General features: G+C 48.8%; 1 protein-coding gene across 1 annotated transcript in view; it reads right to left on the minus strand.

Annotated features, from left to right (window-relative positions):
* LOC110527031 (probable E3 ubiquitin-protein ligase HERC1) overlaps nt 1-16663 on the minus strand; it is a 241573-nt gene that overhangs the window by 118979 nt on the left and 105931 nt on the right. The window contains exons 41-46 of the mRNA XM_036964527.1: nt 13122-13285; nt 9956-10637; nt 8319-8601; nt 7054-7252; nt 6750-6916; nt 5405-5527 (exon numbers count right to left, since the gene is read on the minus strand). Coding sequence (XP_036820422.1) covers nt 5405-5527; nt 6750-6916; nt 7054-7252; nt 8319-8601; nt 9956-10637; nt 13122-13285 — 1618 coding nt within the window. The remainder of the gene's footprint in view (nt 1-5404; nt 5528-6749; nt 6917-7053; nt 7253-8318; nt 8602-9955; nt 10638-13121; nt 13286-16663) is intronic.

The following is a 16663-nucleotide window of genomic DNA, read 5'->3' on the forward strand; positions in this document are numbered from 1 at the left end:
CCTTCCCCAAACTTGTTAGAAGCACAGAATAGTCTAGAATATCCTTGTATGCTGTAGCATTAAGATTCCCCTTCACTGGAACTGAGGAGCCTAGTCCGAACCATGAAAAACAGCCCCAGACCATTATTCCTCCTCCACCAAACTTTACAGTTGGCACTATGCATTAGGGCAGGTTCGCGTTCTCCTGTCATCCGCCAAAACCAGATTTGTCAGTCGGACTGCCAGATGGTGAAGCGTTCTTCATCACTCCAGAGAATGCGATTATACTGCTCCAGAGTCCAATGGCGGCGAGCTTTACACCACACCAGCCGACGCTCGGCATTGCGCATGATGATCTTAGGCTTGTGTGCGGCTGCTCGGCCATGGAAACCCATTTCATGAAGCTCCCGACGAACAGTTCTCGCGCTGACGTTGCTTCCAGAGGCAGTTTGGAACTCGGTAGTGAGGGTTTCAACCGAGGACAGGTGATTTTTACACACTACAACACTCGGCGGTCCCATCAGACTGTCAAACAGCCATCATTAACATAGAGAGGCTGCAGCCAACATACAGACCTGATATCATTGTCCCATCAGACTGTCAAACAGCCATCACTAACACAGAGAGGCTGCTGCCAACATACAGACCTGATATCATTGTCCCATCAGACTGTCAAACAGCCATCACTAACACAGAGAGGCTGCAGCCAACATACAGACCTGATATCATTGTCCCATCAGACTGTCAAACAGCCATCACTAACACAGAGAGGCTGCAGCCAACATACAGACCTGATATCATTGTCCCATCAGACTGTCAAACAGCCATCACTAACATAGATATCATTGTCCCATCAGACTGTCAAACAGCCATCACTAACATAGATATCATTGTCCCATCAGACTGTCAAACAGCCATCACTAACATAGAGAGGCTGCAGCCAACATACAGACCTGATATCATTGTCCCATCAGACTGTCAAACAGCCATCACTAACATAGAGAGGCTGCTGCCAACATACAGACCTGATATCATTGTCCCATCAGACTGTCAAACAGCCATCACTAACACAGAGAGGCTGCAGCCAACATACAGACCTGATATCATTGTCCCATCAGACTGTCAAACAGCCATCACTAACATAGATATCATTGTCCCATCAGACTGTCAAACAGCCATCACTAACATAGATATCATTGTCCCATCAGACTGTCAAACAGCCATCACTAACATAGAGAGGCTGCAGCCAACATACAGACCTGATATCATTGTCCCATCAGACTGTCAAACAGCCATCACTAACATAGAGAGGCTGCTGCCAACATACAGACCTGATATCATTGTCCCATCAGACTGTCAAACAGCCATCACTAACACAGAGAGGCTGCTGCCAACATACAGACCTGATATCATTGTCCCATCAGACTGTCAAACAGCCATCACTAACATAGAGAGGCTGCAGCCAACATACAGACCTGATATCATTGTCCCATCAGACTGTCAAACAGCCATCACTAACACAGAGGCTGCTGCCAACATACAGACCTGATATCATTGTCCCATCAGACTGTCAAACAGCCATCACTAACACAGAGAGGCTGCTGCCAACATACAGACCTGATATCATTGTCCCATCAGACTGTCAAACAGCCATCACTAACACAGAGAGGCTGCTGCCAACATACAGACCTGATATCATTGTCCCATCAGACTGTCAAACAGCCATCACTAACACAGAGAGGCTGCAGCCAACATACAGACCTGATATCATTGTCCCATCAGACTGTCAAACAGCCATCACTAACACAGAGAGGCTGCTGCCAACATACAGACCTGATATCATTGTCCCATCAGACTGTCAAACAGCCATCACTAACATAGATATCATTGTCCCATCAGACTGTCAAACAGCCATCACTAACATAGAGAGGCTGCTGCCAACATACAGACCTGATATCATTGTCCCATCAGACTGTCAAACAGCCATCACTAACACAGAGAGGCTGCTGCCAACATACAGACCTGATATCATTGTCCCATCAGACTGTCAAACAGCCATCACTAACACAGAGAGGCTGCAGCCAACATACAGACCTGATATCATTGTCCCATCAGACTGTCAAACAGCCATCACTAACACAGAGAGGCTGCTGCCAACATACAGACCTGATATCATTGTCCCATCAGACTGTCAAACAGCCATCACTAACACAGAGAGGCTGCAGCCAACATACAGACCTGATATCATTGTCCCATCAGACTGTCAAACAGCCATCACTAACATAGAAAGGCTGCTGCCAACATACAGACCTGATATCGTTGTCCCATCAGACTGTCAAACAGCCATCACTAACATAGAGAGGCTGCTGCCAACATACAGACCTGATATCATTGTCCCATCAGACTGTCAAACAGCCATCACTAACACAGAGAGGCTGCTGCCAACATACAGACCTGATATCATTGTCCCATCAGACTGTCAAACAGCCATCACTAACACAGAGAGGCTGCAGCCAACATACAGACCTGATATCATTGTCCCATCAGACTGTCAAACAGCCATCACTAACATAGAAAGGCTGCTGCCAACATACAGACCTGATATCATTGTCCCATCAGACTGTCAAACAGCCATCACTAACATAGAGAGGCTGCTGCCAACATACAGACCTGATATCATTGTCCCATCAGACTGTCAAACAGCCATCACTAACATAGATATCATTGTCCCATCAGACTGTCAAACAGCCATCATTAACATAGAGAGGCTGCAGCCAACATACAGACCTGATATCATTGGCCACTTTAATAAATGGATCACTAGTCACTTTAATAATGTTTACATGCCCTACATTACTCATCTCATATGTATATACTGTACTCTATACCATCTACTGCATCTTGCCTATGCCGTTCGACCATCACTCATTCATATATCTTTATGTAAATATTCTTATTCATTTCTTTACTTAGACTTGTGTTTATTAGGTAGTTATTGTGGAATTGTTAGATTACTCACTGGTTATTGCTGCATTGTCAGAACTAGAAGCACAAGCATTTCGCTACGCTCGCATTAACATCTGCTAACCATGTGTATGTGACCAACAACATTTGACTTGAAGTGTGTACCTGTAGTCTTGGTATGAGGTAGTGTATGGTGAAGTCTGTACCTGTAGTCTTGGTATGAGGTAGTGTATGGTGAAGTCTGTACCTGTAGTCTAGGTATTAGGTAGTGTATAGTGAAGTCTGTACCTGTAGTCTTGGTATGAGGTAATGTATAGTGAAGTCTGTACCTGTAGTCTTGGTATGAGGTAGTGTATGGTGAAGTCTGTACCTGTAGTCTTGGTATGAGGTAATGTATAGTGAAGTCTGTACCTGTAGTCTTGGTATGAGGTAATGTATAGTGAAGTCTGTACCTGTAGTCTTGGTATGAGGTAGTGTATAGTGAAGTCTGTACCTGTAGTCCTGGTATGAGGTAGTGTATAGTGAAGTCTGTACCTGTAGTCTTGGTATGAGGTAATGTATAGTGAAGTCTGTACCTGTAGTCTTGGTATGAGGTAGTGTATAGTGAAGTCTGTACCTGTAGTCTTGGTATGAGGTAATGTATAGAGAAGTCTGTACCTGTAGTCTTGGTATGAGGTAGTGTATAGAGATGTCTGTACCTGTAGTCTTGGTATGAGGTAGTGTAGAGTGAAGTCTGTACCTGTAGTCTTGGTATGAGGTAATGTATAGAGAAGTCTGTACCTGTAGTCTTGGTATGAGGTAGTGTAGAGTGAAGTATGTACCTGTAGTCTTGGTATGAGGTAATGTATAGAGAAGTCTGTACCTGTAGTCTTGGTATGAGGTAATGTAGAGTGAAGTCTGTACCTGTAGTCTTGGTATGAGGTAATGTAGAGTGAAGTCTGTACCTGTAGTCTTGGTATGAGGTAGTGTATGGTGAAGTCTGTACCTGTAGTCTTGGTATTAGGTAGTGTATAGTGAAGTCTGTACCTGTAGTCTTGGTATGAGGTAGTGTATGGTGAAGTCTGTACCTGTAGTCTTGGTATGAGGTAATGTATAGTGAAGTCTGTACCTGTAGTCTTGGTATGAGGTAATGTATAGTGAAGTCTGTACCTGTAGTCTTGGTATGAGGTAGTGTATAGTGAAGTCTGTACCTGTAGTCTTGGTATGAGGTAATGTATAGTGAAGTCTGTACCTGTAGTCTTGGTATGAGGTAGTGTATAGTGAAGTCTGTACCTGTAGTCCTGGTATGAGGTAGTGTATAGTGAAGTCTGTACCTGTAGTCTTGGTATGAGGTAATGTATAGTGAAGTCTGTACCTGTAGTCTTGGTATGAGGTAGTGTATAGTGAAGTCTGTACCTGTAGTCTTGGTATGAGGTAATGTATAGAGAAGTCTGTACCTGTAGTCTTGGTATGAGGTAGTGTAGAGTGAAGTCTGTACCTGTAGTCTTGGTATGAGGTAATGTATAGAGAAGTCTGTACCTGTAGTCTTGGTATGAGGTAGTGTAGAGTGAAGTCTGTACCTGTAGTCTTGGTATGAGGTAATGTATAGAGAAGTCTGTACCTGTAGTCTTGGTATGAGGTAATGTAGAGTGAAGTCTGTACCTGTAGTCTTGGTATGAGGTAATGTAGAGTGAAGTCTGTACCTGTAGTCTTGGTATGAGGTAGTGTATGGTGAAGTCTGTACCTGTAGTCTTGGTATTAGGTAGTGTATAGTGAAGTCTGTACCTGTAGTCTTGGTATGAGGTAGTGTATGGTGAAGTCTGTACCTGTAGTCTTGGTATGAGGTAATGTATAGTGAAGTCTGTACCTGTAGTCTTGGTATGAGGTAATGTATAGTGAAGTCTGTACCTGTAGTCTTGGTATGAGGTAGTGTATAGTGAAGTCTGTACCTGTAGTCTTGGTATGAGGTAATGTATAGTGAAGTCTGTACCTGTAGTCTTGGTATGAGGTAGTGTATAGTGAAGTCTGTACCTGTAGTCCTGGTATGAGGTAGTGTATAGTGAAGTCTGTACCTGTAGTCTTGGTATGAGGTAATGTATAGTGAAGTCTGTACCTGTAGTCTTGGTATGAGGTAGTGTATAGTGAAGTCTGTACCTGTAGTCTTGGTATGAGGTAATGTATAGAGAAGTCTGTACCTGTAGTCTTGGTATGAGGTAGTGTAGAGTGAAGTCTGTACCTGTAGTCTTGGTATGAGGTAATGTATAGAGAAGTCTGTACCTGTAGTCTTGGTATGAGGTAGTGTAGAGTGAAGTCTGTACCTGTAGTCTTGGTATGAGGTAATGTATAGAGAAGTCTGTACCTGTAGTCTTGGTATGAGGTAATGTAGAGTGAAGTCTGTACCTGTAGTCTTGGTATGAGGTAATGTAGAGTGAAGTCTGTACCTGTAGTCTTGGTATGAGGTAATGTAGAGTGAAGTCTGTACCTGTCCCTGTAGCCTCCAGAGCTTTGGTGATCTGCCTCAGAGAGAAGCCCATCTCCAGGAGGGGCACAGCGATGGCCGGGGGGGGAGGGGAGGTGGATAGTCTGCTGCTGGGGTCCGACAGGGCTAGAGAGGACAATAATTAGAGGACAGGAAGTTACCATCACATACAGAGACAAACAGGATGTTACCATCACATACAGAGACAAACAGGACGTTACCATCACATACGGAGACAAACAGGATGTTACCATCACATACAGAGACAAACAGGATGTTACCATCACATACAGAGACAAACAGGACGTTACCATCACATACAGAGACAAACAGGATGTTACCATCACATACAAAGACCAACAGGATGTTACCATCACATACAGAGACAAACTGGATGTTACCATCACATACAGAGACCAACAGGATGTTACCATCACATACAGAGACAAACAGGATGTTACCATCACATACAGAGATCAACAGGATGTTACCATCACATACAGAGACAAACAGGATGTTACCATCACATACAGAGATCAACAGGATGTTACCATCACATACAGAGACAAACTGGATGTTACCATCACATACAGAGACAAACAGGATGTTACCATCACATACTGAGACAAACAGGATGTTACCATCACATACAGAGATCAACAGGATGTTACCATCACATACAGAGACAAACTGGATGTTACCATCACATACAGAGACAAACAGGATGTTACCATCACATACTGAGACAAACAGGATGTTACCATCACATACAGAGACAAACAGGATGTTACCATCACATACTGAGACAAACAGGATGTTACCATCACATACAGAGACAAACAGGATGTTACCATCACATACAGAGACAAACTGGATGTTACCATCACATACAGAGACAAACAGGATGTTAACATCACATACAGAGACAAACTGGATGTTACCATGGTCTGGAGGTCTGGGTCTCAGGGGAGGAGAGGCTCTGTGTCTATATGTGTGTGTGTGTGTGTGTGTGTGTGTGTGTGTGTGTGTGTGTGTGTGTGTGTGTGTGTGTGTGTGTGTGTGTGTGTGTGTGTGTGTACGTGTGTGTGTGTGTGTGTGTGTGTAGTACATACATGTCCCTGTCCTGTTGGCTGGTCTGGAGGTCTGGGTCTCAGGGGAGGAGAGGCTCTGTGTCTATGTGTGTGTGTGTGTATGTGTGTGTGTGTGTGTGTGTGTGTGTGTGTGTGTGTGTGTGTGTGTAGTACATACATGTCCCGGTCCTGTTGGCTGGTCTGGAGGTCTGGGTCTCAGGGGAGGAGAGGCTCTGTGTCTATGTGTGTGTGTGTGTGTGTGTGTGTGTAGTACATACATGTCCCTGTCCTGTTGGCTGGTCTGGAGGTCTGGGTCTCAGGGGAGGAGAGGCTCTGTCTCCGGCCCACCTCATCAGAGGGAGACGTGGGGAGAGAAGACACCGGGGGCGTCTGGGCGCGACGCGTTGGCAGCAGAGTGGTGGTTGGGTAGCTTGAGAACATTTGCCTGTGAAGACGAGACATTTTTATAAATGGCTTGACGTTAAAAGGTATCCACAGTGTGTGTGTGTGTGTGTGTGTGTGTGTGTGTGTGTGTGTGTGTGTGTGTGTGTGTGTGTGTGTATATATAGAGGTTCTATTTACCTGAGCAGGCTAAGAGGCATGACCCCAGGGGACTCCGAGGCAGGGACGGTCTCTGTGTCAGTAACAGGTGTAGTGGCTGTGGTCGTGTCCTCCAGAGAGGAGCTCATGAAGGAGGTGGTGCTGGAGGCAGAGGGGCTGGTGGTGATGGGGGTCTGGGCCTGCTGCTCTCCCTGCACACCCTCCTCACACTCTGGGTCAGCTAACACACAGGGAGAGAGACCACACACACTTAGTATAGAGTTACAGGGTTAGAACAGAGTTAGAACAGAGTTAGAACAGAGTTACAGGGTTAGAACAGAGTTAGAACAGAGTTAGTAGAGAGTTAGTAGAGAGTTAGAACACAGTTACAGAGTTAGAACACAGTTAGAACAGAGTTAGTAGAGAGTTAGAACACAGTTACAGAGTTAGAACACAGTTAGAACAGAGTTAGATCAGAGTTAGTACAGAGTTAGTACAGAGTTAGTACAGAGTTAGTACAGAGTTAGTACAGAGATAGTACAGAGTTAGTACAGAGTTAGTACAGAGTTAGTACAGAGATAGAGTTAGAACAGTTAGATCAGAGTTAGTACAGAGTTAGTACAGAGTTAGTACAGAGTTACAGAGTTAGAACAGAGTTACAGAGTTAGAACAGAGTTACAGAGTTAGAACAGAGTTAGTACAGAGTTAGTACAGAGTTACAGAGTTAGAACAGAGTTACAGAGTTAGAACAGAGTTACAGAGTTAGAACAGAGTTAGAACAGAGTTACAGAGTTAGAACAGAGTTAGTACAGAGGTTTTTTTCTCTTTAAATTTCTTGACACGTTACAACATCAGATCGTCTGAGAAGCCTTCAAGGTAAGTAGCTAGCTAGCTTGTAATCCTGGATGTGTTGTCAACCACATCAATATATGTTTAGACCCCAGGAAGACCCCAGGAGGGCCCCAGGAAGGACCCAGGAAGACCCCATGAAGACCCCAGGAAGGACTCAGGAAGGACCCAGGAAGACCCCAGGAGGGCCCCAGGAAGGCCCCAGGAAGACCCCAGGAAGGCCCCAGGAGGGCCCCAGGAAGACCCCAGGAAGACCCCAGGAAGGCCCCAGGAAGACCCCAGGAAGGCCCCAGGAAGACCCCAGGAAGACCCCAGGAGGGCCCCAGGAAGACCCCAGGAAAACCCCAGGAAGACCCCAGGAAGGCCCCAGGAGGGCCCCAGGAGGGCCCCAGTCCAGGGCCAGAGATGGAAAAGCCTTCCCTAACAAACAACATGTTACTTCCCTCAGTGTTACTCACCAGGTCTGGACTTGCCCCCACTGCAGTGTTCGTCCAGCAGCCCGCTGACCACCAATTTATAGATCATGGCCTGGGCTCTCTCCAAATCGGCCAATCCTAACGCTCGCTTGATGGGTGACCTCATCACGGCCCGCTTGACCATGTGACGCATCAGGAACTGCAGTGCCGCCCTCATCTCAACTTCCTCCTGGCACACGGGCGAGGGCGCTGCGCCACTAGGAGTGGACCCGGCGTTCAGGTCTGCATTGTGTCCACAGGGAGCAGGCTCCGGCTGAGCCTGGACCTATTACAGAGTGGGCCATTAGCAGACACTGTAATTGAACCTGGACCTATTACAGAGTGGGCCATTAGCAGACACTGTAATTGAACCTGGACCTATTACAGAGTGGGCCATTAGCAGACACCTTGATTCAACCTGGACCTATTACAGAGTGGGCCAATAGCAGACACCTTGATTGAACCTGGACCTATTACAGAGTGGGCCATTAGCAGACACCTTGATTCAACCTGGACCTATTACAGAGTGGGCCATTAGCAGACACCTTGATTGAACCTGGACCTATTACAGAGTGGGCCAATAGCAGACACTGTAATTGAACCTGGACCTATTACAGAGTGGGTCATTAGCAGACACTTTGATTGAACCTGGACCTATTACAGAGTGGGCCAATAGCAGACACCTTAATTGAACCTGGACCTATTACAGAGTGGGCCAATAGCAGACACCTTGATTGAACCTGGACCTATTACAGAGTGGGCCAATAGCAGACACCTTGATTGAACCTGGACCTATTACAGAGTGGGCCAATAGCAGACACCTTAATTGAACCTGGACCTATTACAGAGTGGGCCAATAGCAGACACCTTGATTGAACCTGGACCTATTACAGAGTGGGCCATTAGCAGACACCTTGATTGAACATGGACCTATTACAGAGTGGGCCAATAGCAGACACTTTGATTGAACCTGGACCTATTACAGAGTGGGCCAATAGCAGACACCTTGATTGAACCTGGACCTATTACAGAGTGGGCCATTAGCAGACACTTTGATTGAACCTGGACCTATTACAGAGTGGGCCAATAGCAGACACCTTGATTGAACCTGGACCTATTACAGAGTGGGCCAATAGCAGACACCTTGATTGAACCTGGACCTATTACAGAGTGGGCCAATAGCAGACACCTTGATTGAACCTGGACCTATTACAGAGTGGGCCAATAGCAGCCACTTTGATTGAACCTGGACCTATTACAGAGTGGGCCAATAGCAGACACCTTGATTGAACCTGGACCTATTACAGAGTGGGCCAATAGCAGACACCTTAATTGAACCTGGACCTATTACAGAGTGGGCAAATAGCAGACACCTTGATTGAACCTGGACCTATTACAGAGTGGGCCAATAGCAGACACTTTGATTGAACCTGGACCTATTACAGAGTGGGCCAATAGCAGACACCTTGATTGAACCTGGACCTATTACAGAGTGGGCCATTAGCAGACACTGTAATTGACTAAACACATATACATTATTCTTGGGGCCAGAGACATTTTACGCATTTCTCTGAGAGGTACTATATGCTGTGAGAGCAATGCGGGATACGAACCCACAACCCTGATGACAGATTACTAACCTTGGGTATGAGCAGCAGCTCAACATACTTGGAGCAGGAGAGCAGGGTGCTGAGGGCCTTCATGGCCCCCAGGTAGAGGTAGGACAGCTGCACCGCATGGATCTCAGACTGACTGGCCCCTGAGGCGGGAGAGCCATCGTGGCCTCGGCCCTCATGGCCCTTCCTCCTGTTGCCCTCCTGGGGGGTCTGAGGAGCAGGGGAGAGGGTCTCTGGTCCTCCTCCACCCTGGTGTTGGGAGTCCAAGGCGCAGGAGGAGATCTCGCTCTCTGATTTCGAGTTGGGCACCGCGTGGGCTTTGACCTCGTCCAGGCTGTGTGACACCCTCAGATCAGAGGTTGTCGTCGTGGTGACGGTCCCTGTTGTTGTTGTAGTGTCTTTGGGGTCTGGGGAGACCCTGTGTTGGTGGCTCTGCTCCGTCTCACCAGTTTTGTTGTTGAAGTCGTCGTTTGTCGTGGCGGTCGTCGCCGTCGTCGTCGTATCGTGGCCTCCGCTGCTACGGTGCCTCTTCTCGTGGCGCCGGGCGCTCAGCTTCCCAGCGTCCTCGTGGATGGAGGTGAGATAGGTGAGGTCGAGGAGCAGGGATGCGGTGAGGCCTCGGAAGCGTGCCACGTCAAAGGGCAGCGGCTCGCAGGGCTCCAGGTTGTACAGGGGAGTGTCACTAGGCGACCAGAAAGATGGGAAGCTTTAACCAAGAACCAGAGGTGGAGGAACACAAAGGAAACACAGAGTAAGGAGAGAAGGAGAGGAAGAGAGGAAGACATGGTAGAGGAGTGGAGGATGGATGGTAGTCTGGGGGAGGGATGGTAGTCTGGGGGAGGGATGGTAGTCTGGGGGAGGGATGGTAGTCTGGAGGATGGATGGATGGTAGTCTGGGGGAGGGATGGTAGTCTGGGGGAGGGATGGATGGTAGTCTGGGGGAGGGATGGTAGTCTGGGGGATGGATGGTAGTTTGGGGGATGGATGGTAGTCTGGGGGATGGATGGTAGTCTGGGGGATGGATGGTGGTCTGGGGGATGGATGGTAGTCTGGGGGGGGGTGGATGGTAGTCTGGGGGATGGATGGTAGTCTGGGGGAGGGAGGGATGGTAGTCTGGGGGAGGGATGGTAGTCTGGGGGATGGATGGTAGTCTGGGGGATGGATGGTAGTCTGGGGAATGGATGGATGGTAGTCTGGGGGAGGGATGGTAGTCTGGGGGAGGGATGGATGGTAATCTGGGGGAGGGATGGTAGTCTGGGGGATGGATGGTAGTCTGGGGGAGGGATGGTAGTCTGGGGGAGGGATGGATGATAGTCTGGGGGAGGGATGGTAGTCTGGGGGATGGATGGTAGTCTGGGGAATGGATGGATGGTAGTCTGGGGGAGGGATGGATGGTAGTCTGGGGGATGGATGGATGGTAGTCTGGGGGATGGATGGATGGTAGTCTGGGGAATGGATGGATGGTAGTCTGGGGGAGGGATGGATGGTAGTCTGGGGGAGGGAGGGATGGTAGTCTGGGGGAGGGATGGATGGTAGTCTGGGGGAGGGATGGATGGTAGTCTGGGGGAGGGATGGTAGTCTGGGGGAGGGATGGTAGTCTGGGGGATGAGTGGATGGTAGTCTGGGGGAGGATGGATGGTAGTCTGGGGGATGGATGGTAGTCTGGGGGATGGATGGTCGTCTGGGGGAGGGATGGTAGTCTGGGGGAGGGATGGTAGTCTGGGGGATGGATGGTAGTCTGGGGGATGGATGGTAGTCTGGGGGAGGGATGGTAGTCTGGGGGATGGATGGTAGTCTGGGGGATGGGTGGATGGTAGTCTGGGGGATGGATGAATGGTAGTCTGGGGGAGGGATGGATGGTAGTCTGGGGGATGGATGGTAGTCTGGGGGATGGATGGATGGTAGTCTGGGGGAGGGAGGGATTGTAGTCTGCCCTGGGTGCCAGTCTGTTTCTACTCTCTTGCTATCTCCTTATGGATTTGTCACGTCAATGTTTAGCATGACAACAATGACACCTCAGGAGTTTGCCTTGCATTAACAGATCTGGGACCAGGCTAGGTGGATGGGTGGAGGAGGGCTGGCGGTACAATGGTACCATGCAGAGAAGGGACCAGTCAATGAACGAGTCAATAGGTTACGTACGGGATATGGATGATGGTGGATAAGTCCTTGGGAGGATAATGGATGACTATACAGGAGGTAATAATGGTAGTGGATGAGGGTGGCTAGAAGCATGGTGGGGTGGGTGGTTATGGAGGAAAGTACTGAAACAGAGCTGGGTGATGGAGGTTTACAGCATATTGATGTGAACATAGCCAGTCAATACAGCCAGTGTAGATCTATCAGCCAGTGTAGATACTATCTATCAGCCAGTGTATATCTATCAGCCAGTGTAGATACTATCTATGAGCCAGTGTATATATTATCTATCAGCCAGTGTAGATACTATCAGCCAATGTATATATTATCTATCAGCCAGTGTATATACTATCTATCAGCCAGTGTAGATACTATCTATCAGCCAGTGTAGATACTATCTATCAGCCAGTGTAGATACTATCTATCAGCCAGTGTAGATACTATCTATCAGCCAGTGTAGATACTATCTATCAGCCAGTGTAGATACTATCTATCAGCCAGTATATATCTATCAGCCAGTGTAGATACTATCTATCAGCCAGTATATATCTATCAGCCAGTGTAGATACTATCTATCAGCCAGTGTAGATATTTATTCAGACGATTATGACGGTTATGACGCTTTGCTTCTCTTAAGACCTTAGCCTGTTCTCAGATCAGTTTCTATCAAGACCTTAGCCTGTTCTCAGATCAGTTTCTATCAAGACCTTAGCCTGTTCTCAGATCAGTTTCTATCAAGACCGTAGCCTGTTCTCAGATCAGTTTCTATCAAGACCTTAGCCTGTTCTCAGATCAGTTTCTATCAAGACCTTAGCCTGGTCTCAGATCAGTTTCTATCAAGACCTTAGCCTGCCTGTTCTCAGATCCGTTTCTACCAAGACCTTAGCCTGTTCTCAGATCAGTTTCTACCAATACCTTAGTCTGTTCTCAGATCAGATTCTGCCTATTCCCTTGCCATTGTCAAGCCATGAGAATTCCATCAGACAAGAGAGCACAAACAGATCTGGGACCAGGGTACCAGGACCTGCAGGGTCAACCATAATGTTAATACCTGATGGTGATCTCAGCCTCGTCCCACTGCACCTTGGCTGAGGTGCTCCCCTCCTTCACCACGCCCAGGAGAGTAGCATGCCGACCGGTCTGTTTGTGAACACAGCGCCCCCCAACGCGCAGCCCTGCGTCGGCACCCCCCATCACCGCCAGCACAGGCCACACCTAAGAGTTCAACACGGAAGGCCTTTAGGACAGACCGCGACCTCTGAAATAGCAACTGCTGCTCCAGTTCACAATGAGCAACGTGCTACTTAAATATGACATGTAAATTACACAGTTATTACCACTATAAATATCCTGATGTTACATCACATACTGTAGTTTATTTAGCTTGAACTGCAACATAAGAGCTGCCTCTGTTGTCATGGTGCGGTGCTGTCATGGTGCGGGGTTGTCATGGTGCGGTGTTGTCATGGTGCGGTGCTGTCATGGTGCGGTGTTGTCATGGTGTGGGGTTGTCATGGTGCGGTGGTGTCATGGTGTGGTGGTGTCATGGTGCGGTGGTGTCATGGTGCGGTGTTGTCATGGTGCGGTGTTGTCATGGTGCGGTGTTGTCATGGTCCGGTGTTGTCATGGTGCGGTGTTGTCATGGTGCGGTGTTGTCATGGTGCAGTGTTGTCATGGTGCGGTGGTGTCATGGTGCGGTGTTGTCATGGCGCGATGTTGTCATGGCGCGATGTTGTCATGGCGCGGTGTTGTCATGGTGCGGTGGTGACATGGAGCGGTGTTGTCATGGCGCGGTGCTGTCATGGTGAAATGTTGTCATGGTGCAGTGTTGTCATGGTGCGGTGCTGTCATGGTGAAATGTTGTCATGGCGCGGTGTTGTCATGGTGCGGTGCTGTCATGGTGAAATGTTGTCATGGTGCGGTGCTGTCATGGCGCGGTGTTGTCATGGTGCGGTGCTGTCATGGTGAAATGTTGTCATGGTGCGGTGTCGTCATGGTGCGGTGTGTCAAGGTGGTGTGTCAAGGTGTGGTGTCAAGGTGTGGTGCCAAGGTGTGGTGTGTCAATGTGTGGTGTGTCAAGGTGTGGTGTGTCAAGGTGTGGTGTCAAGGTGTGGTGTAAAGGTGTGTTGTCAAGGTGTGTTGTCAAGGTGTTGCGTCAAGGTGTGGTGTCAAGGTGTGGTGTGTCAAGGTGTGGTGTCAAGGTGTGGTGTGTCAAGGTGTGGGTTGTCATGGTGTTGTGTCAAGGTGTGGTGTGTCAAGGTGTGGTGTGTCAAGGTGTGGTGTGTCAAGGTGTGGTGTGTCAAGGTGTGGTGTGTCAAGGTGTGGTGTGTCAAGGTGTGGTGTGTCAAGATGTGGGGTGTCAAGGTGTGGTGTGTCAAGGTGTGGTGTGTCAAGGTGTGGTGTGTCAAGGTGTGGGGTGTCAAGGTGTGGTGTGTCAAGGTGTGGTGTGTCAAGGTGTGGTGTGTCAAGGTGTGGTGTGTCAAGGTGTGGGGTGTCAAGGTGTGGTGTCAAGGTGTGGTGTCAAGGTGTGGTGTGTCAAGGTGTGGTGTGTCAAGGTGTGGTGTCAAGGTGTGGTGTGTCAAGGTGTGGTGTGTCAAGGTGTGGTGTCAAGGTTGTGGTGTCAAGGTGTGGTGTGTCAAGGTGTGGTGTGTCAAGATGTGGTGTGTCAAGGTGTGGTGTGTCAAGGTGTGGTGTGTCAAGGTGTGGTGTGTCAAGGTGTGGTGTGTCAAGGTGTGGTGTGTCAAGATGTGGGGTGTCAAGGTGTGGTGTGTCAAGGTGTGGTGTGTCAAGGTGTGGTGTGTCAAGGTGTGGGGTGTCAAGGTGTGGTGTGTCAAGGTGTGGTGTGTCAAGGTGTGGTGTCAAGGTGTGGTGTGTCAAGGTGTGGTGTGTCAAGGTGTGGTGTGTCAAGGTGTGGGGTGTCAAGGTGTGGTGTCAAGGTGTGGTGTGTCAAGGTGTGGTGTCAAGGTGTGGTGTGTCAAGGTGTGGTGTGTCAAGGTGTGGTGTCAAGGTTGTGGTGTCAAGGTGTGGTGTGTCAAGGTGTGGTGTCAAGGTGTGGTGTCAAGGTGTGGTGTCAATGTGTGGTGTGTCAAGGTGTGGTGTGTCAATGTGTGGTGTGTCAAGGTGTGGGGTGTCAAGATGTGGGTTGTCAAGGTGTGGGGTGTCAAGGTGTGGTGTGTCAAGGTGTGGGGTGTCAAGGTGTGGTGTGTCAAGGTGTGGTGTGTCAAGATGTGGTGTGTCAAGGTGTGGTGTCAAGGTGTGGTGTCAAGGCGTGGTGTGTCAAGGTGTGGTGTCAAGGTGTGGTGTGTCAAGGTGTGGTGTGTCAAGGTGTGGTGTGTCAAGGTGTGGGTTGTCAAGGTGTGGGTTGTCAAGGTGTGGGGTGTCAAGGTGTGGTGTGTCAAAGTGTGGGGTGTCAAGGTGTGGTGTGTCAAGGTGTGGTGTGTCAAGATGTGGTGTGTCAAGGTGTGGTGTCAAGGTGTGGTGTCAAGGCGTGGTGTGTCAAGGTGTGGTGTGTCAAGGTTTGGTGTGTCAAGGTGTGGTGTGTCAAGGTGTGGTGTGTCAAGGTGTGGTGTGTCAAGGTGTGGTGTGTCAAGGTGTGGTGTGTCAAGGTGTGGTGTGTCAAGGTGTGGGTTGTCATGGTGTGGTGTGTCAAGGTGTGGTGTGTCAAGGTGTGGGTTGTCAAGGTGTTGTGTCAAGGTGTGGTGTGTCAAGGTGTGGGTTGTCAAGGTGTTGTGTCAAGGTGTGGTGTGTCAAGGTGTGGGTTGTCAAGGTGTTGTGTCAAGGTGTGGGTTGTCAAGGTGTGGTGTCAAGGTGTGGTGTGTCAAGGTGTGGTGTGTCAAGGTGTGGTGTCAAGGTGTGGTGTGTCAAGGTGTGGGTTGTCAAGGTGTTGTGTCAAGGTGTGGGTTGTCAAGGTGTGGGTTGTCAAGGTGTGGTGTCAAGGTGTGGTGTGTCAAGGTGTGGTGTGTCAAGGTGTGGGTTGTCAAGGTGTGGGGTGTCAAGGTGTTGTGTCAAGGTGTGGTGTGTCAAGGTGTTGTGTCAAGGTGTGGTGTGTCAAGGTGTGGGTTGTCAAGGTGTGGGTTGTCAAGGTGTTGTGTCAAGGTGTGGTGTGTCAAGGTGTGGGTTGTCAAGGTGTGGTGTGTCAAGGTGTTGGTTGTCAAGGTGTGGTGTCAAGGTGTGGTGTGTCAAGGTGTGGTGTGTCAAGGTGTGGTGTGTCAAGGTGTGGTATCAAGGTGTGGTGTGTCAAGGTGTGGTGTGTCAAGGTGTGGTGTGTCAAGGTGTGGTGTGTCAAGGTGTGGTGTGTCAAGGTGTGGTGTGTCAAGGTGTTGTGTCAAGGTGTGGTGTGTCAAGGTGTTGTGTCAAGGTGTGGTGTCAAGGTTTGGTGTCAAGGTGTGGTGTGTCAAGGTGTGGTGTGTCAAAGTGTTGTGTCAAGGTGTGGTGTCAAGGTGTTGTGTCAAGGTGTGGTGTGTCAAGGTGTGGTGTGTCAAGGTGTGGTGTCAAGGTGTGGGTTGTCAAGGTGGTGTGTCAAGGTGTGGGTTGTCAAGGTGTGGTGTGTCAAGGTGTGGTGTGTCAAGGTGTTGTCAAGGTGTGGTGTGTCAA

Source organism: Oncorhynchus mykiss, chromosome 26, assembly GCF_013265735.2.
Source record: "Oncorhynchus mykiss isolate Arlee chromosome 26, USDA_OmykA_1.1, whole genome shotgun sequence".
NCBI classification, from domain to species: Eukaryota; Metazoa; Chordata; class Actinopteri; order Salmoniformes; family Salmonidae; genus Oncorhynchus; species Oncorhynchus mykiss.